Below are 21768 nucleotides of genomic sequence, written 5' to 3' on the forward strand. Positions count from 1 at the left end.
TTGACTCGAGTCAGAGAGAGAGAGAGTCTTTATTTTCATCGAACCAAAATACATAGCACACGGCAGTGGTGGTGGTACAGAAAATATACTATATGCATGCACAGTATTCGGTATTAGTTAGGAATGATCGATAAGACCATGAAGGTCATCTAGTCTGACAGCATCAAACAGGTACACTTGACTCTGAACAGTCTGCTTGAGCAGTCAGTCAATTTGTCAAATGCCTAAAATGACTCGACTCGAGTCAATTTTTGTATTGACTCCACTTATACTCGAGTCATTATGCATGACTCGAACCAAGTCATATGACTCGAGACTAGGACGGCCAACGCAGACATTTCATTGTAACTTCGAAGATTGGTAAAGTTGCTACATTATTGGTATTTCGTGTATCAATCCTGATACTTGGAAAACAGGGCCAGAAACTGTTAAGACTAAGGAAGTTACTATTATGAATGCGAGCCATTCTATATCACTCAAGCATAGTTGAAAAAATTGGGTGGAATCGGATTGAACTGAACACTGAACAGTGAACATAAAATCTTGGACTCGGACTCGAGTCAAAACACTATGACTCGGACTTGATCCTCTACTACAGGGGCGGGCAACTTCTCCAGTCGGCGGGCCGAATATAGGAAAATTAGGTACTTGACGGGCCGGATTGCTGAATCGACAGATTATTCGCCCATTTATTCAATTATTCAAGGAATAAATCGTATTTAAAGAATGTATTTTAACGACAGCAATGTCATTTCGAAGCGATTTCTCGCCGATAATGACGATGACAATGTGGAGTTGAGAACCGCATTTTCATACAGCAGTAGTTCTCAAGTTTTTAAATATACACTTCCTTTTTGATGGTGAAAAATTCCGCGCCCCCCTTCCTTAACATGATATCACAAAATATTAAAGAGATAAATCAGAATGCTAGCCATCCCAACGGATAGTTTGATGGCATTAAAGGTTATGGCTGTTGATGAGAGAGTTCTCAAATATCAAATTCCGTACAAGAGCGACAGAGTAATCACCATAAGCTGGAGAGTAATCGCGCGAGGCGCGAAAAGATTTCAGTTAACTGTGACTTCGCCCCACCTTCAGATACTTTCCCGTCCCCCAGCTTGAAAACCGATGTCATACATACACCGCCATGTCTGCTTCTCTCTGATCAATCAACACAGGGCGCAATCCTAAATTATGATTTTAAGACGTTCGATAAGCCCGATACCCCAAATTTAGTAGGTGGCGAGATAGCGTAGTTGTATAATCCACAGCTACAAAACCAATGTGTTGTGGGTTCGCGTCCGACTCCAAAATTCCTATCTTAGAGTTGGAGCTTTATCTAGGCTCCTCCTCGACATCTCATCGGCATAATTATTAAGCTGTATTTCACAAAAGCCTGGCTGGACGTGTGCCGTGCTACCAGCAGTTGGCGGTTACGGAATGAAAAATAATAAATATCGGCCAGATGTAAATGACCATTGTGGACGACTAACACCATGATTACCACAAACAACATTAGGGACTAGTGCATAGTTAATGCTGACAATGCAAGTCTTTTCGCCTCAACGAACTTACCCGTAAGCTCCACTCTCGCACGCTGCGCAGTGCGCACACCAGGATATAATAACACACAGTCACTAAAATTTGACGTAGTAAACAAGTAGTGGGAAATCTCGGCAGACTGATGGGCCGTGGGCCATATTATCATGTAAGACGGGAATCTGTCCGCGGGCCGTATGTTGCCCACCCCTGCTCTACTAAGTGACTTGGACTTGTCTTGGTGGTGAACTGAAAATTACTCGACTTGACTCGAGTCAAAACTATAAAAGTGAGATTGACTTGTGACTCGAATCTTTTGACTCGGTTACAACCCTGTGTACACCCTGTAAAATTGCAGCTCTGATTCATGCACCCTTATATCGTCACACCTTCGAATGAAAAAGGCCATCCATTAAATATTTGCGAAATGGCCAGATTTCGGTTAATTACTATTACTGTCTCAAGTGTCATTACGTTTATCTTGAAAGATGTCAGTTGACCAGCTAGTAGGCGGCAGTCTGCAGCATTTTTAGTACGATATCCAATTCGTTGTGATCAATTAGAGTCTATTAATACGATAAATACAACGTTCCAACTCTATTTCAGGTCAGATGATTGTAAAAATCGAAGGTCTTGAGAATTGTCCCGATTTGAAGGAAGTCTGGGTAGCGGAATGTCAGTTACAGGTGCGAAGCTTTGTTTCCACGTTTTTACCACGGTAAATGAATTATCTGCAACCTTCAGGTCATCAGCGGACTGGAGAAAAATAAAAAGCTCTCAAAACTATACTTGTACGATAATCATATCGAGAAGATGGAGAATCTATCACAACTTCACTCGTTGGACGTGTTGTGGCTTTCAAGGAATAAGATAAAGAAAATTGAGGTGAATTGGGTTCTGGTGATGCTGTCTTCTGTGTCGCGTGCTCTTTTGACAACTAATATTCTGCCATAAGATCTCTTTCGTTAAAATTTCATGTCGTCATTCTTGATCATCTCTGCTTTTTGGCCACTCATTTCCAGTTGAACATTTGTAGACTTGATGTGCTATAGTGTGCTTAATTAGGTTCTATTTTTCTTACTGTTTATGATGACGTAATTGTCATTATTAACATATTTAATATACCAGTATGGTAACCAAGTTCTGGTGGTAGGTCTATGATTACTCTTTGCGAGTACCAATTGACATCGAAGAACATTGCAAATTGCTTCAATAGATTTGGGAAGATTTGTTTTGTGCATAAAGAGGTTACCGTACATCAAACATTTTGTATGTGCTGTGCATTTACTAGATTCATTGTTTTTGATTCAGTGATGCTTTGGTGTGAAATGATCAATGTTAGATGCTCCATTTGCTTTGACTTGCCTTGACATTTTTTCGACATTATTATTAATATAACCAATTTGGATTTTTGGTTTATATATATGCTATCCGTAGTCAGTTTCATTTGCTACAGTAGCCTACTTGGATATAAGATAGACCTTGAAAACAAATACAGTACAAAATAGAAGCTCATCAACCTGCTTTTGATTGGATCCACTAGAATTGAGTCATTACCAATCAAATCAAAGAAATTTATCGCTATTTTTCCGACTGATATCAAGATTGAACGAATGTGAAATTAAAATATCTGTCATTCGAGGCTTTTACTCATGGAAACACATTCTGGGGGATGTTACAATATAGTTCAGTCAATATGAATGACAGAATTCATCCTGTTTATTAGCAAGTGAATAAATGACCGTGTGTGGCGAAACTCGGACCATTTTTACTTTTCTGGATAGGCCTAATCGAGTGATTTTCAACCTGTTTGAGAGCCATTCGCACTTTTCATTGTGCAAAAATATCCATCCACACAAGCCAACCGAAGATTACACAAAAAGAAAATCAAAAGACTAAACACTTATTTTCTACTCAAATGTCCATCACGTTGGCTACTGATTTATGATGGACGCGGTTGCTTCTGAATATTTCGAGCATTTCAAGACAGTTAGGCACACCTCCTTACCCCAAAGCTCCCCGCTAGGCCATAATATAGTGTCTGATCAATGCTCCTTTTGATGGAAATTAGTGCGCTGACGTTCTTTTTGGCCAAATATGTTGTGGGGCTTCGCACAAGAACTATACAGAACTCCTATCCATAATAGAACATATTTTATGCGTGTGTAAAATTCTTGCTGGCATGTTGACAGCAGCCGGCACCTGCTGATTTAATTATGCGTAGATGACGGCCGAAGGTTGACCACCCCTGGCTCGGTAACTTGGAAAATAAGCTTTAAAGCTATCAAGCAGGGTTGTCGCCATGTTCATGATGCGCTAGTCAACGTATGAATTGTGTGTTTCGCATTGTGCATGTGATGTACTGTGAATTTCGGTACCGTGTGTTCGGCCCTTTAGCTCAATCGAACTTAAAAGTTCAGTGCAGTGCAATTACCTTTAGGGGGGAAAATTTCCACCTCAGTAACTTGTTGCAAATTGGTGTCTGCACTGGTGTCATATAGTAGGCCTATAGGCTCTTATCTCTATGCGTCGTGTCATTTGAATATATTATTACAAAATTATGATGATTGTTCAAAGAAAGAAGGTCAATATTCAGTCATTAGTTCCACGTGTCGCAGGGTCTGACATGATTGTTTCTCACTGCGCCTGCTTTCAAACCAGACTTTTGACTACGTAATAATAACAGCCCGGAAAGATTAATTCAGTCCAACTGATGCGAGACAAAATGATGGTAAAAGTCACGATTAGCTGTGGTTCGTAAGTACAAGTTTTTCCGCAACGACTAAACTTTGGATGCCTACTTAATATCCTATGAAGTTTATTTCAATTAGCCTATTTATTCTATGTCACAAAAAGTAAACAATTATCACATGCACAATTTTCATCCGCGCCACGTTTGTCATCTGCAACTGCCATTTTTTCATATGTGCATGTGCGTACCATCCCACTGGCCCATGGCCTAATCGATGACCTTAATGATTTGACCCTTTTATATGTCAAGTTTTCGCGGCGAGCTTGAAAGTTTTAAGGCGTAATGGCGTATGAATAGAAAATTTTGATCTATTTTTCTGAAAATTTCAATGTTACACTATTCCTTGCAACTATTGGAATATAGTGCCTCATACGGTACTAAAGTGTAGGAGAATTTTTGTAGTCAATTTGATTTCGAAATTGATTGTATCTTGCATGCGTATGCATTTCGTTTATTAGTTATTATTATTTCATATCTATTCGCTTACGATTACAGATTACAATTTTGGTATGTTTGAATGCTAATTTTAAATTTTCTGATGGTATAGGCCTGCCTCCTATGTTTTGCTAAAACATGTTTGTTTCATCGAAACTCCGTATGTGTAGTACTTAGGTATTCTGATATTCATCGCGACTGGAGCTTGATAGTAAAAACTACAAATCACCCCACCTTAGTGACTGAGATAATCACAGGCGTATCATTTTTCATCCTCTATTGTGTTAGTGTGACGGGGCGTGTCAATATTAATTTATTTGATTTCATGTTGGCCGCCGCTGATTAACACTGTCTGTGTTTAGGGTCTCGAAAATCTCAAGTGGCTTCAAGAATTGAACGTTGCTGGCAACCAAATCGAAACAATAGGTAATGGCCCTACTTGAGATCAAACATTATTATTTGATGAAGTATTGAAAAATTATATCTCGCCGTGCTTGTCACGCTTACGAGCCTGTGTAATTGATCACAGGTAACTCCGTCGCCGCGTTGGTGCATTTGCGAGTGATGAATTTGTCGGGGAATTTCATTTCTTCCTTCAAAGACCTCACGCATCTTACGAAATTGCAACAATTGACCGATCTAAGTTTCAAGGTGACGTTTTGTGTTTGTAGTGTGATTGACCAATCACAATGCTGTATAGCTGCTCTGAGAAGAAAAAAAAACATATCTAAAATAACGGTCCATCGAGCACATTGCTTTGAAATCTCCAGATTCCAGTTCCAGCAATGAAAAGAAAAAATTTCTTCATGACGATGATGGTGATAGAAGTGACGTAAAAGTAGAGTTAGAAGCTGTGATTATCACGTCATGTTAAAGTGCATACAGCGTGCATATAAACAAGTGTAAAAATCGGGGTTGTAATGACTCGAGTCATGACACGAGACTAGTACGACTAAAGCAGACATTTCATTGTAACTTTGAAAAATAGTAGTCACTGCATTGTTGGTATTTCATCTATCATTCATGATACTTGGAAAATAGGGCCAGAAACTGTTAAAACTGAGGAAAATTGCTATATTATGAATGCGAGCCATTTTATATCACCCGAGCAGAGTTGAAAAAACTGGGTTGCACTGGATTGAACTCGAAAATGAACATTGACTTGGACTTGGACTCGAGTCAAAACACTGTGACTCGGACTCGACCCTCAACTCACCGACTTGGTCTCGGACTTGACTCGGTGGTGAAATGAAAATGACTCGACTTGACTCGAGTCAAAAGTATGAAAGTGAGATTGGCTTGTGACTCGGAGGTTACAACCTTGGTAAAAATAGCATCAAGCAAATATCTTTGCCAAGTGAATTGTAACTTCAAATTCCGGAATTTTATTTCCGTAAAAGCAGCGAAAGCTAGATTACACTGGACAAGATATAACAAAGTAAAAGTAGCGTAATTCAAAAACTGCAAAAGTGACTGCGGTCCGATAACAATAGTCAAAGTCGGCGGGCAAAATTTGTGTCTAGGCCTATCGGTACAGGCAAATATTGTCATGAAGTGGGAAATTTCAGTAAGAACATTTTCCTCGAGTAGGTATTCAATTCGGACACTTAATCCTCGGTTGTTGCGATTCCGATTCCTTAAGAAATACAACAGAAACCTATGATTTGTCATCGACTTACTAATCGAAAAAATACTTTGACATGAAACAGTGCTGTGTGAGAGCAATGGCATCAACTGTAGAGATTAGCACAAGTAGAAGAGAACAAGTGCACAACCTCCCTTTGTACCATCAAAAACGTGCTAGAGCTAGTACAGTATTAGGCAATGCTGGCTCTCACCAGGAATCCATTTTGAACAGGGTTAAATTTACAGTATTGAAAATATGTGTTTTGCGTCGGCTGAACTTACTGGCAATTCACTGCTTTTTAGCGTCTTAGCGTGATTCGTAAAATGACAATGTCTATCGCAGGATCCGCTTTATTCGTCTAATCCCGTGTGTATGTTGTGCAATTACTCCACGCACATTCTGTACCATTTACCGAATCTGCAGCGGCTGGACACGTTGGACGTATCGAACGCGCAAATGAAAGATCTCGCCGAGGTGAGGCTCAGCAAGTTTCATGAATTTGTGAAGATGTTTGTGATTTTCATCCTAGATTACTTCCGTCTTGTGAAATTCATATACTTTAAAAATGAATCCATCATCTTTGCAGACGTATAAACCGCCCATGGTGGCAGTGTGTCGAATATTTTTCCATTGACAGAAATTCTTCACCACAAGTTTGGATTTTTGTTGCCAGTGTCCCAATTACCAGCCGTGATATGGGGAATATAGTAGAGGGGATCAGCATGAAAGTATTTCTACTTTTGGGAGTACTCAGCTAGGTTTTTCCAACTTGCACTATGTAGGCCTACTCGAGTGGCTATGTTTTAGACTAGTTCCATATCCAATCCAACTGTTTTCAAGCAAAGCTAATTGATTTTGACACTTTTAACGCTTGGCACTTTGACACTCTGACACTTTGTGGAGCAGTAGCAACTAGCTTAGAGATGAGTTTGTATCAATTTTTTGAGTGAAACTGTCGCAGAAACTATGTGAAATTCACTCATGCAAATAAGTTCGTTAATTCCGATCAGGCCACTGTGCAGAAGAAGAAGATGTACTACAACATGCGCGTGAAAACGGCTCTCAGAAATCTGACATCTCTCAAAAACAGGCTACACAAAGACAGGCGGTTACTGCTGCAAGTTCCTGAGGAGAGGCTGCGGACAATTTTCTTTGCATTAAAATCGGTACAACTAATATCCATACTCAATGTGTGGACACCCTTCTGGTGGTTTTAACATTTTCACCCTGTCTACTGGAAATAGAACATATATTCTGTAACTATTTTTGTCCATTTAGCATGTTTCATACATGTCATTTGAAACCGATGTGCCTTATATTTGCTAATGTCGAATTTTATCTTTCATTTATCATTTCGATTCATTGATCTCACAATATTATGTATGGCGGGTGTTTGCTGTGAGCCAGGGGTTTTCAAACCTGTCTCAGATTATTTTCATTCTCCTGTATGGAGTAGATAAATTATGCTACATACAATTTAAGCCTAAAAGCTATACTTATTTGTTGTATCATCACTGACCTATTGAAGTTATTTCTATCTTGCCCAGATCGAGCAACAGCAACAATTGGGTTTGACAGCGGAAGAATCTAGCGAAAATAGCAAAGAGGAAGATTCCGATGAAGTAAGCTTCCGTTATGACATAGTTGATGTAAATTCTTTCACTGGTAGGACTGTGCAGCTGTGCAAACAGAAAAAAATGTTGTTTTCCTTATCCGTATTGTACAGCTTCTCTTTCAGTTTGAACAAATGTGGTCAGTACCTTCTCAGGCTTAGCAATTGTTTTCGGCTTGAAAATTTTTGTGGTCTACGTTATGTTGAATAATATATCCTTATTGAAAAAAAATGGATATTTTCGGCTGACAATTGCCAGCAACTAGTAGAGAATTGGGAAAACGTTTTATTCAAGAAAGATACTAAACGATACTTTTTAATTACTACTCCAAATTTTATTTGACTAGAAGTTCACAATACTGTATCGTAACATGTAACATCGTTATCTACTTTTGTAACCGCTGGCAGCGCACTTTCACACTTGTAATAGGAGAGCCAGTCCGAGAGCAAAATTTTACAAGAAACCGCCGATGTCGGCAGCGGCGAAGGCGACTCGGCAGAATCCGAGTCAAAGATGAAGAAACCCGAGGAATTGACGACGGCCAACAAAATAACGGCAAAACTGGAGGCGCTTCAGCAGAGGATAACTTTGTGGAAAAGCAAAGTGGAAGAGTGAGTGTCAGACCTCAAATGTTCTGACGTGAAAGTTAGAGTAGTAGCAACCTCATCAGAATAATTGTCAGGACTCAGATGCGGCCAGTAACGATTAACGAAACACTTCCATTTTTTTGCCTACTTGCGTTACTTACCCGCATTTAGCGGTTTCAAATTGGCGTTTTGCTTATGTGAGTAACAGTTGGTTTGTGGTACAGAACTTGAAGATAGCTTTCAATACAACATCCATTGTAGTAAAATATTTATTCAACTCGAAGACTTTTCGGGTGCCTCTTTTCAAGAGTTAACGGCACACTGAAGGGATTTAAACAGAATGAAAAGCAAAACCAGAAAGGCGGAGTATGACGCAACAATCAGAAATTATATACCATGAAGTCCGCAATGTAACGATGGCAACAATAACAAACTTGAAGAGTACGATACTAGTAACAGCATTTTGAAACCAAACAATAACAAACACGAATGAGAACGCACTAGTGGGAAATTTGTAAGTTATACAGAAAATCTTTTTGTCTACATAAAATAGGCAATTGGTCAATTGGATGATTGTTGATTCTAGGGCTTACAAATGAAACAAGGATCTGCCTCGCGCAATGACAGTAAACATTTGGTCAGTAAACGTTCGGATCAACCTCCCAATTATGGACCGGAAAAATGCCTGGCATTTTTACATCTACCTTGGCTAGGCAATGTGTCGAATCGGTTTGAAAAGTTGATCAAATCGGCCGTGCACCGTTGTTATTATAGTGTAAATGCGCATGTGGTGTATACAACCAAACCACTTCTGCCAAACTTCCGAAAGGATGTACTTCCTGCTTTAAATGCAAGTAACGTCGTCTACGAATTTAAGTGCCACTGTGATAGTAGGTATGTGGGACGTACATCACAAAGATTGTTTGAACGGATAACGCAACACATTCCCAAATTGATTCGCTCAAAAACTTGCGCAAATGACCGTACCGAGTTCGCACGACAATGCAAATCAGCCGCCAAAACCAACTGTTACGACGATTACCAAGCATACGCTTCGGCAATTGGCCAACATTTAAGTGAGAACCCTTCTTGTGCTCAAAACTATAATGACCAAATGTTTACTGTCATTGCGCGAGGCAGATCCTTGTTTCATTTGAAAGCCCTAGAATCAACAATCATCCAATTGACCAAGCCTATTTTATGTAGACAAAAAGATTTTCTGTATAACTTACAAATTTCCCACTAGTGCGTTCTAATTCGTGTTTGTTATTGTTTGGTTTCAAAATGCTATGTTACTAGTATCATACTCTTCAAGTTTGTTATTGTTGCGCGGACTTCATGGTATGTAATTTCTGATTGTTGCGTCATACTCCGCCTTTCTGGTTTTGCTTTTCATTCTGTTTAAATCCCTTCAGTGTGCCGTTAACTCTTGAAAAGAGGCACCCGAAAAGTCTTCGAGTTGAATAAATATTTTACTACAATGGATGTTGTATTGAAAGCTATCTTATGTGAGTAATTATAGTTATAGTCGGTTTATTCCATAAAACTCTGAACTCTGTATGCACCTTTTTCCTTCTCGGAATCGGGTGTCAATATTAGCGACTTGATCCAAATGGTTAAACCACAACACCACTGTCGGATGGTTATAATGTGGCCTGTGAATTAGTCTACATTTACCATAGTGTGGTATTATTGAATGGTGATATTTCCTACAAAAAATCCCAACATTGGTTAGAAATGTGCTGGGTAGTGCATGCATTTTTCGGTCGCGGGCCGTATGTTTGACACCCCTGGTCTACTGAGTATATTCCTTGAAGAAGATTTATTCACATTACAAAGCAGTGGTATTGTATTATAATTACTATTTTTTCCCGTGTAGCATTTTGTTGAGCTTCATAAAATATGCATATAACCACACACCGAGATTGCTGTAACGGCGATACTCTTGTGTGTAGCAGTTGTGAATTAATCGCGAGAACGCTGTGTTCAGAATCGAAGGATTTCACAAGCACGCACTGGATCAAGTAAAAGGCCTAACGTCGCTGGCAGTGAACAGACTGGTTACCGAACTGGAAACAGGCGGAAATGTGCGGTTCGAGCAAGGCTCTCCGAAAGATATTTGGTACACGACGTGTCACGACCTTGTGCTGTCGAGGTTTTGTGCCTGGGATTATAAAGTATGTCCTGTCATTTGATCGATTTCAGTTTTCTGTGTGCAACTTGTTGCATGTATCACCGTTTGTTTGATGTGATGTAGTATGCTTTGCAATTATCATGTTGGTAGAGTCGGTATCAAATTCTGATGTGAAAGTTTTCTCTCTGTATTTCATAAATGGTCAGTAATGAGTATAAATTGGAAGTTTTGTAATCCCACACGACGTCTGTAGCCCGCATATCAATTCTAAATGTAATGATATTCTAATTTTTCAGTCCTTTATGCATTTTACAATCCTTGCCTGTCCATTGGCTTGATTTCCAACTTTTTATATTCACCTTGCATTATATGTCATTGAATAGTATATTCATATTGAAATAAACCCGAATATTTGCGGCTGTCACTCGTCAGGGGTAATCGTCAGCAAGTAGTAGAGAATTCAAAAGAACATCGTATATCAACAATCGTATCACAAAATATGACGTCACCAGCATGAAATTTCGAATACGAGAGCGTTCAATGTACTATTTTTAGATGATACACGAACTCTTTTTGTTAACACAGCCTTGGCTGGTGTATTTTGATAAAAGTCGACTCCAAGGCACACGAATGAAAGTGTGAACGACCCTTTCCGAGTAAGAGAAATCTGTCGTCTCGATATTTTTTCGCACAGGCGGATTATCCAACAAGTGTCTGCCAATTGCAGAATTTATGGCCTTTGATTATTCCGCATAAATCTTGAGCGGATGAGTTAAGGGTGAGCTTTTCACCGAGCATGTTCTAATGAATCTAGGGCGATGCTGATTTATGCGTTCCTGCAAGCGCTTTGACGTTCTTCCCACGTAGCCACAATCACAGTGACACTTAAATTCGTATTCGTGTTTACTTCAATATGAATAAACTATTCATTGCAATTGCAGTTCTGTGCCACCAAGAAGCTGTTTTTATATGTCTATGAAATTCTTTACAGAGTTATAACGTCACCGGTATCAAAATCCACGGTATTACACGAGTACACAACCGTTTGTTACGGTCACGTTTCGACGAACGGGTCCACGCCTTGGCCTCGGACGAAACCGGTTTCATGATGAGCAAGTGCGTGAGCAAGTGCCTCGTTCTGTTTTGAAGCTGCTTATTCACCCTCTGTTTCATTACAGACACTATAAAAAGCTGGTAGATTATCTATTTTATGTTCCCGACACAAGTATCTCCGATTCTTCAAAGCATACCGAGAGGATATTAGAAGAAGGCTTCAAGTCAGAGGCAAGTTTGAGAAGTAAACCTCGTTTGTCAAGTAGGCCTACTAGTTGTTCTTATTGACTGCTCTTATGCAGAGCCTGCCATTAACAAAGTACTTCTACTTTTTCAAAGTACTCAAGTAGATTTTGCTAACTTTCACAACTTACCCAATTGGTTACTGTCATAGTGACGAAATTTGCCACCGTGAATACTATTACTTCCAAAAATGTCCGAAATTTCAAATTGGTCTGTGGCTGCTTCTTTCGGTTGGAATTGAGCCAAACTTTGCCTGCAGTGTTTTTTTTAGGAAATCTGACAATTTAACAAGTGGTTAGTTGAAATTTTCATAAAAAGGGTTTTTTGAACAACCCTAATGGCGGGGTAGTGCAAGACTTTGAAAGTCTTACAACGCTATTTTTGCACCTTCCTTGTCCAGCGGCATATCCACATCATATACCCATGGTACGCATATGCATTATACACAGGTCGTTTGTAAGTATATCATGAGTCGGTTTATATGCCGCAAAACCATCAAGGACAAAAATATACAACGTCCAATCCCTATTCCATGTCCACATTTCTTCGCTCGAAAAAGCTACCGGTAACATTAAGTAGTTGGTTGAATAATGCCAATGTGGTTGATTACAATTGCGGCATGATGAGCGACCGCAGTCTATTTTCAGATCTCATTTATAATGGTAAGAAATTGAGTGTACACAGTATATGGACAGCACTTCAGTTGGATGCGGCACAGCTTTAATCCCCTAAAAAGTTCACTCACTGACCTAAAATGCATTGACAAGACAGTTATTGCAAAAGCTCGTGATTTCGATTGCTATACACAATTTCATATTAACCGAAATTCGCGCAACAGCTATGATTTTCATGAGAGTAATTTTGGCAATATACCGTATGATGACAGGCTACTGTGGAGGGCACTAGTTTCATCAATAATAGAGGTTGCGCGTACTTAGGCTCACTTGCTCGGCACTTCAAATTAAGCTAGTGCATTGCTCTTCTACACTTCGTAGAATTTGTTATTTCTGTCAATTTTGTGTGATCTTTTGCCATTCTTTTGACCTTTGAAGTTGTGATTAATATTGAATTGGTCATTAGATATTCATATTTGATTCTGACTGTATTGATTTGGAAGGAAAATCTTTCTTAATATATCACTCTGATAATATCACAGACACCGTCCACAGTGCACTTGTCCAACAGCCTTTTCCTGTGCGAAAAAGGTAGGCTCGACCACTCGAAGGCGCAAAGCATCGGAAACAAATTTGCTGACTCGTGTCCCTATCGTCACGGTAACTTTTAAATGTTTCATTGATTGAGCAATTGCGTTTCTCATGAACTGTCCGACAATGCCTCGTTTTGGTTACAGGATCTGTAATTGTCGCCAAAGTCTTCCTTGGAAAAAGTGCCCCGGCTCAAGACACTGGAAAGTATGCAGCTCCTCACTTGTGCATTTTTGTTCGTGTATCTTTGTATTATCTGGAGTGTGTTTGTATTTTGAGGGATCTATGCAGCAGGCAGCATATTATATTACATGATTCAGTGGTGGTGATCCCGATAGTTTGAAATTGCACAATCAAAATGATGTCTATGAGTTTATGCATTCGCTGATGCCATCAAAGCATGCAAATATAATCCATCTGCTGGTTGATAAGTTACTTGCAAGGCCTTTGCACTTTTCACTCTGCAAGATAATGTGCAGTTTCTTAATGTCCATACAAAAAATTCCATCTATTGCCTGATAAGATACCTGATCATTCTCCGTTAATTGCAACTAACACTTGACAGTTCTTCATTTCTTTACAGCGCATATTTAATCTGTCAATGACCTCGTGCAGGGGATAGTGAGCATATTTTTAAATTACTGACTTTAAACTCATGGCTGTTATTAAAACGGTTACCTAAATTTCTCAGATAGGGTTCTGCTTCAATACTATAATTAAGTGTCAATGGCATATAAATTTGCAATCTTTTCTATCCAAAATAGTGGTCGTGAAGCGTTTTGGGGCCTGGGGGCTGTAGTTGTGGACCGCTGCACTACATGCACATAGATGTATATTTATTGTGAACGTTTTAAAATTATCGTTTCAGAGTCACTCCAGACCGTTATGTCAAAATCGATTCCGTCTACAGGTTGAAGTCTGAAAACAATCATGCTGCTGCTAAAAATAGAGGTGCGATTATATATTTGAAACTTTGTTATCACATCTCCTTCATTAAATTCGTACCATCGATTTATTGCTACTCCAAGCAAAGTAATTTACAATATGGTGTCCATTTCCATTTTTGTCTATCGTTTGGGCTCTTGAGTGGTATAATTCTGTGCATTTGGGTTAAAGTAAAGCTTGAGATCAACGTGGTGGTACGGTATGGATGTTTAAGGTTTCTCTACAGAATATCATAACTGAAAATCTGGCTCCCCCTTTGATATATGTTAATCCTGTGTACTACAAATATTAGTAGGAGTGTGTAATCTCGTATGAATTGTGGTATAAAAGGGGATGGCCATCGATCGTGGTGGCACTGTACGTACATGTACAATTTGGAATATTATGTTTTGAGCCGGACCAAGGATGGATATAATCCGTTATACTGACTTGACCTGACCTGACTCTGAGGGTATGTTATTTACTTCACAGATTGCGAGTGCAGTAGTCGCCAATGTGAATGGTTTATTTTCGATAACAATCTCGTTCTCCCAGAATATATCATCGACATTGAATATCATGCGAAGGTAAGGGTGTACTTAGCAGTTTGTCAATGCGGCCATTTGGCATACTCAAGTCGAAGTATTGCTTTTCAAGTCTATTCAACACTGCAGAATTGGAAAATCTATGGTTTTGAAATTACTCAAGTATGCAGTTTGTACTGGGTGTGTCACATATTTCGTAGTAATCAATGGTTGGTGACACTTTCGAAGGCTCAAGATGCATCTTCTCGAGAAACGAGACATGACTAATGACATCATAAATAGGCAGAGCCCGACCGACATCAGAATTTTCAGGAGATATCGATATTTCGTATATACATTTTTTATTTTTAAACTTCGAATCAGTGACATTGGTTTCAAAAATACATCACACAAAATCCTCTAGTGAGTACAGTAGAACCACAGATGTGTAAAAAAAAACTAATGCCTACAGTAACACAGGAGCGATGGTAGTGGAGTAAGCACAACTTTTCATAAATTCTGCTTAGAAGTAAACTCTTACAGCCCTCATAATTCAATACATCCAGTACTGAAAACCCACTTTGAACAATTGTAATAGTGATAATGCCTTGGAAGGGGATGATTAATATCAAGCGATGCATCAGCCAACGTGCTACTGATATTTCTACAGAGCCAGATTGGGCTCTATAAATAGTTGAACTATCTGTATTCAAAATGATACTCTGTCACCTTGATGCCAGGATTGCGTCACCCGTCTTAAGGTCAATTTTACCAGTGAAATCTATGCCACCAACACTTGCGACAAAATCTTCATTGTAATTAGCAAGGGATTGGCTTCAAAAACTGTTAATAAGGAGGCTCTGTGAAACCGCAAGACCCACTAAAATCAGTATTGACTGCTTGAAAGAGTGGGAATACTTCTTTGGTGATCTCCTCCACCACTATAGACTTTGCTACAATTTTGTCCAACCCCAATCTATAAGAACAGGTGGATCACTCTACTCTTCTCATTCTCTCCTCTCATTCTCTCCTTTACGAAAGATGTCTTTTAAAAAAAATCTCACAGCAAACCGCGTCACCGTTTCGGTTGGTCAACTACATCAGCAACGACTGGACGTCACACTCCAACGCCGCCGTTATCAATTCGACCGAAATCTACGAGACGGAGTGCCGTGCAGACAGTGCAGTCTTGGACGCGCCGCCTCAAATCAAACCACGGCCCAGGATCGTTCAGCTTTCTGACGAGCTGCTGCTGAAAGTGGGACGCGCCACGTCTGTTTCTCAAATCACGGTGAGGCGCTTCTCCAAACGTTTACCAGAGAACTCAGCACTTGGTGAATATGACATTAGAAATGTAATACCTATTATTATTACGAAAAGGATGCATGAATATTGTATCGATACATTCGAAAAATGAAAATTGTGTTATACGGCTTGGAGAATTTAACTACTCAAAATCATTAATTCAATGATGCAAAATGTCCGAACGCTTTGTGACTGATCGAATGCGTTCAGGAATTGAATCTTCACGGAAACGGCCTGACAAAATTGAAGGGCGTCAGCTCGCTGATGCAGTTGCGACGTCTCGTGGTGAGCTTCAACGAATTGAGTAGGCTCGACGATGTGGCGCACATGCTGAACTTGGCGGAGATCGACGCCAGTTTTAACAAAATAAACTCCCTGGAAGGAATGAGGGTGAGTGATTTTTGTTGCCGCTCTCAGACAACTGTACGATTAACTGCCAGTCCTGATAAATATATGGCATCGGGCGGTAACAATGCTTGACCGAAGAATCAAAGTTTTCATGAAAAAATAAACACGTTTTTTAACCACTTTGATTTCAGTCAATACGGATTATTAGATATGTCATTCATTTTAGATAGGCTTCTCGTCGAATTATTTTACTCTAAAATCAGCTTAGGATTCTTCGTGGCTCACAAGATGTGATAAAATAGGACGTCAAGCCTATCAGCCCACAGCCAAAGTGTTAAATTGGAATGCTTTTTTGATTTCCTAAACATGCCATGGCACCAAGCACCACATAGTTCACTTCTTAACAAATGAAAAAATATGTCTCTGTACTAACCACACTCCTGTGCGCTCGCAATTAGGTGTACACAAACATATAATATGCATTGTTTTTCCAACACTATAAAGCTATTCCTAATTTTAACGCGTGCCAGGTCCATTATATTAAACGGTTTCATCCAACACGCATGTCACAACAACTCATCAATACCAAAGCTCTCGACTGATCGATGTTCCCCGTTTCACCGCCCAGCCTAGCACTTCACCGACAACAAAACATAGCTTTCACATCAAAGAGAACACCAGCGTGGCTGCAATGTCTCTCACATTTTCAGAATTACCTAATTTCACAAGAATTTTTTGGTACATGGAAACATATCAAAATGCATATAGATACAAGCGAGGAGTTACAGAAAAATGTAACAAGAATACTGAATGAAAACAATAACCGTTTTTTTTTTGAAGAAACTGTTCGAATCAATTCTCTGAATCAATATGTTTAGGGTATGTCAAAGGTGAAAACGCTTGATTTAAGTTGGAATCAACTTACGAGCATACGCGACGACCTAACGGTTTTACGGAAACACTGTCCCGTGCTGTCTTCGCTTGACGTCCGGAACAATCCGTGGATAAAGGTCTGATTTTGAGCATTAACTGCGCTATGTAGTGATTTTTGATTTCGATATGACTCCTTTTCAGGCCGACAATCTCTTTTTGAGAGTGATCGGAAGGTTGAAGTCGGTTTCAAAACTAAATGGCACGCCTATTACGGAACAGGACGCGACGTCTGCCTTGAAACTGGTCTCAAGCTCCAGAATATCGCAGGTGAAATGCAATAACAATTGCCATTGAAACACTTTAGGCCGCCATATGCCTGTTAGCATCAGGGTATTCGAGAGTTTATTCTGTAGTAACAGACATCGTAACCAAAGAGATATTATTGGAAGTCCAGCTGACAAGTATAATTTTTCTACAAGGTTACCATTGTCAATCACGCGAGGGTCGCAGGTGAAAAACCGCGTTCTCTCAGTCTGCGGTCAAGCGCTGAAATGTTTTTCGACGTTGCGAAATTGAGGCCCGATCCCAAAGATAGCGGTTGGATGAGCAAGGTATGCAAATACTTTCAAGAGCATTATTATGTAGTAATGATATATTTCTAGTTTTTTTGATTGCTTACTTGCACTGCCTGGTCAAGTGGTTATGTTTTAAGAGGGTTTCCACTTCTAGGTAAAGCCAACTACTATTACACTTTTGATTTTGTAACGTGGAAAGTAGTTTCGGGGTATGCTTGCATTGCCATTATGAGTGAAATTGTCCTGACAACTGGGCGAAATAGCCCCTGTACCACAGTCCCTGAATTTATTATTGGAACATTTCCTATTATTTCAGTATTAATAATCATTTTGTGTTACTGGGGAAGATGAAAATGATCACCTCTGATGAAACTGCTAAAACTATGCGATTCATTGTCCAAATGTACATTTTCATTACATTTTTTATGAAGAATTCCAGTAGTTACATCACGCATTATGGTAGAAAATATTACAATTTTTTGTAGTACAACGAAAGATACTTTCCTACATTCTTGGGTAGAACGTGTCTGTCCTTACTAAGTAGCTTGCCAAGAATGGAGAAAGAACGTTCAGCAGCAGCAGTTGTTGGCCGACAACACTGAAGTTGTGCGTACACTCCTGGTGAAACCCCGTGTTGCTTCATTCTGACAGTGCTGTCTACATCACAATTTTTCATCATGCGCTTCTCGATATAAGAGCCATGCAATGCCCAAGCAGTCTTGCTTCAGTTAGGATATTGTGGTACGTTTACCATAACACCACGCCAACCTAGTTGTTTCATTTGACCGTTGATGATTCACAATGAGCAGACAATGGGCTGTCTACAACCGTAGGCCTATGAAATTGACTACAAGCTGCAGTATATTAAATGATAAGCTCACATGTGGTGCAAAATCTATGATGCAAACGAAATGCAGAGGTCAAATTTTGACCTAACGCTACAATTTTGACATGTAAAAAAAATTGCCCTAGTTATCATGGTTTAGCAGACATTTGTGCTTGAAACTTATATAAATGAAAGGCCTCACCGGATTAAATCCTGAAATATTTTATTTTGACAACAGTTGACATTCTCTGCAATAAATCAGGATTTACGGCGCCTTCATACTATTTGTGTATTTCAATTTTTTTACTGTAATCACTCTGTCACAATTTATTCCAGTGTTCTGTGTCTGCCTATTTACAATCGTGTTTTTCTCAGGTTGTTGTGCTGAATCTGAACGGACAGTGCATCGGCAAGCTCGCAGGACTTGAGAAATTGGAAGCGTTGAAATACGCTTCCTTCAACAAGAACTGCATCACAAAGTTGGATGGCCTGGAATCATGCAGTCACCTGCAGGAATTGTCATTCATCGATAATTGCATTTACAAACTTGATGGTAGGGTGTTGCTCATGGGTAACGTCGAAGTAGAATTCTATGCTATTTTTAGTAATCATTCGTTTTGTATTGCACCTAATTCAAGAATTTTGAATTTGATGAGCCTATGTGAATTAGTGGACACTATTCTTACATAATCTTTGATCTGAATACAAATTAATTCGATAGGGAATATCCTAGATTCAACATCAACAATTTCTGTTTGTTTCTCTGTTTCATTATTGTCAGTATAAAGCTGCCGGTTTGTGTTGAATGGCTACTTCTACCTGACAAAGTAAAATTCCGTTTTCTAAATATTCAAGTGATACTTAAAGGCAAAATCAGGCCAGAAATACCATTTCTTTTTTAAAATAGGCCTATTCAGTGTACGTATTTCGTTACTGATTAAGTCTTTGTATGGATGTACCAAACACAATAATTATAGTAGTATTATCGGAATTGTACTGAATAAACTACATTCAATTATGTAAGGCATAGTTTTCTGTCATTTTAAATCTGTCTGTGCTTTCTTAACCCTACTCCCGCGGCCGGCCTCCAGGCCAAATTTTATTGCATCAACCAAAAAGTTCATAAAACGCGAATTACGGGACTTGAACCGACGCCCAATATATCGCCGTGATCAGGATATAGCAGCCTAACCAACTGAGCTACTCGGAAGGCTCAGGCGAGAGAGGTGACGATGATATTGAAAACAGTGTAAGCGATTTCCCAAAAGTGAAATTTGTTTTTCATTTTCACGTGACGTCATACATAATCCATCCCATGGTGAATGACCACGTGGTTGTCTTACATATCAATTTCGGCATTCAAACAAGACATTACTGAGCTTGAAATCTCTACACAGCCGTGCGCATCGCGACTGGGAAGTTTACGCTATAAGCGTTACTCACGGCCGCCGCTGATTACGTCATCGCGATAGAGGCAACGCGCGTTGTAATTCGTGTTTATTTGGCATTGCCTGGTCCAGTTATATAAGTCCAAGTCCATGTTACTGATCTTATAGATACTATTGATCGTACATAATTAACAAAACCTTCAATTTGCAACTGCACAAGGCCATCGGAAGTATATATAATGCCTTGTTTGACGCTTCTCATAGGCGCGCGATTTCTCATGTTGCTTCATTCCATATCAATTTGAAACGTGTTCTACACATCGAATGTCCGATACAGGTTCGTCAGTATATGGGCATATGATCACCATCTATTCATTGAAGTCTACAGTAACTTCGTAAAACATATAAAACGGATGATTCAACTGTCTGTATGATGTTGTTATTACAGGCGCGAGTACTGTACACTGGCGCCAACTTACACACCCATGTCTGCAGTGTTTAGCACTGCCGTCGTGTAACTTATATAAGACCAAACTTCGTGATACTGATCTTGTTGAAGTGTTACGGACTGCATCTAACTATGTGTGTGACATTCAACTGTTTAAGACAATCGTAAGTGACTGTATATGGCCATATGCGGCAATGCTCATACGTGCGCGGCATTTTTCACGTAACTGAATATTGCTTCATTTCACACCAATATGAAGCGTGTTCTATCCAACTAATTCCCGATATTATGGTTGCAATGAACTCTTGCGATCAACAACTACTCTAAAACGACAACTGTGTCTGCTTACGACGTGTAGAACGGAAGATATAAGGAATTATAAGATTAGCGTTCATTCAGGCGAAATGAGCTACACATTGTATTTTGCGGGAAACGTTTTTCTGTATTCAATCTGCATTTTGAACAGGTTATGCCATAAGGCAATGGGTTATATATAGCTGGTCGTATGCGTATCGACATTAGCTATTTATAGACGATCATTGTAACCGTTTATGACCCCTACAACGCCAGATGTCGTTAATTGATTAAAGCGTGTTTGTGAAAAACTGTGCGTGGATCCTTTAGGATCCACCCTCAGCGAAAGGGTTAATTCTGACTTTTGAACGGAAAAAAATGACATTTACAGGACTATCAAAGCTTGTCAATTTGATTCATCTCGATTTGTCCAACAATTTTCTTGTGTCCGTCGAAAACTGCGGATTCTCAAAATTGACCAAATTGAAATATTTGTCTCTCGAAAACAACAGGTTGGTCTGTTAAATTTTGTTCCGTGCATATCGTTTCGATGTCGCATTCTTGTTTCAGGTTGGGATCCTTAAAAGGGCTGTCGGAAGCGAAGTCGTTGGTAGAACTATATCTCGGAAACAACCGAGTGGTGAATGTGAGAGAAATATTCCATCTGAAAGTAAGATTTTTCCGGAATTTTTAAAAGCCCAATACATAGGGATTTGCATTGATCCAATTTCAATAAGCTAGTGTTATGATTGAGGAAATTCATAATCATATTTAAAATATTTATTGACATCGTCAGAAACAGTGTATTTGCTTGCGATCTAGTTCGCTCACTGTTTTTTCACAACTTATTAATTAGTACAATCGCACATTACAGCATCTTGCAGTGGGCCTATATTGACATTGCTAGATTTATGTCAAGCTTCTTGACCGACTCTCATCATGAGCGAATTTAAGTCAAGGCGATATTCCAAACTCATAATATAGAATACATTTATGACAACGCACAGTTAACGGTAGCAAAAAAGTATTCACTTGGTGCTTACTTGTCATTATCACAACAGTGTGACAAAATTCT

At 39.4% G+C, this 21768-nt stretch overlaps 1 protein-coding gene and 1 long non-coding RNA gene across 2 annotated transcripts in view; one reads left to right on the forward strand and one right to left on the reverse strand.

Moving 5' to 3' along the window:
* LOC145438227 (uncharacterized) overlaps positions 1 to 21768 on the reverse strand; it is a 442041-nt gene that overhangs the window by 80970 nt on the left and 339303 nt on the right. The gene's annotated exons all lie outside the window — the stretch shown is intronic.
* Positions 1 to 21768, forward strand: part of LOC145437112 (leucine-rich repeat-containing protein 9-like) — a 33200-nt gene that overhangs the window by 1774 nt on the left and 9658 nt on the right. Inside the window, exons 3-25 of the mRNA XM_080314280.1 lie at positions 2146 to 2225; positions 2284 to 2424; positions 5089 to 5152; positions 5256 to 5377; positions 6696 to 6827; positions 7364 to 7519; positions 7901 to 7975; positions 8396 to 8577; positions 10544 to 10730; positions 11679 to 11803; positions 11866 to 11971; positions 13140 to 13257; positions 13335 to 13395; positions 14057 to 14139; positions 14605 to 14699; positions 15703 to 15927; positions 16152 to 16331; positions 17168 to 17299; positions 17364 to 17489; positions 17642 to 17773; positions 18939 to 19116; positions 21085 to 21205; positions 21264 to 21363. Coding sequence (XP_080170406.1) covers positions 2146 to 2225; positions 2284 to 2424; positions 5089 to 5152; positions 5256 to 5377; positions 6696 to 6827; positions 7364 to 7519; positions 7901 to 7975; positions 8396 to 8577; positions 10544 to 10730; positions 11679 to 11803; positions 11866 to 11971; positions 13140 to 13257; positions 13335 to 13395; positions 14057 to 14139; positions 14605 to 14699; positions 15703 to 15927; positions 16152 to 16331; positions 17168 to 17299; positions 17364 to 17489; positions 17642 to 17773; positions 18939 to 19116; positions 21085 to 21205; positions 21264 to 21363 — 2921 coding nt within the window. The remainder of the gene's footprint in view (positions 1 to 2145; positions 2226 to 2283; positions 2425 to 5088; positions 5153 to 5255; positions 5378 to 6695; positions 6828 to 7363; positions 7520 to 7900; positions 7976 to 8395; positions 8578 to 10543; positions 10731 to 11678; positions 11804 to 11865; positions 11972 to 13139; positions 13258 to 13334; positions 13396 to 14056; positions 14140 to 14604; positions 14700 to 15702; positions 15928 to 16151; positions 16332 to 17167; positions 17300 to 17363; positions 17490 to 17641; positions 17774 to 18938; positions 19117 to 21084; positions 21206 to 21263; positions 21364 to 21768) is intronic.

This window comes from Botryllus schlosseri, chromosome 4 (genome assembly GCF_051294905.1).
Source record: "Botryllus schlosseri isolate E-star chromosome 4, Bs_hap1, whole genome shotgun sequence".
Lineage (NCBI taxonomy): Eukaryota > Metazoa > Chordata > Ascidiacea > Stolidobranchia > Styelidae > Botryllus > Botryllus schlosseri.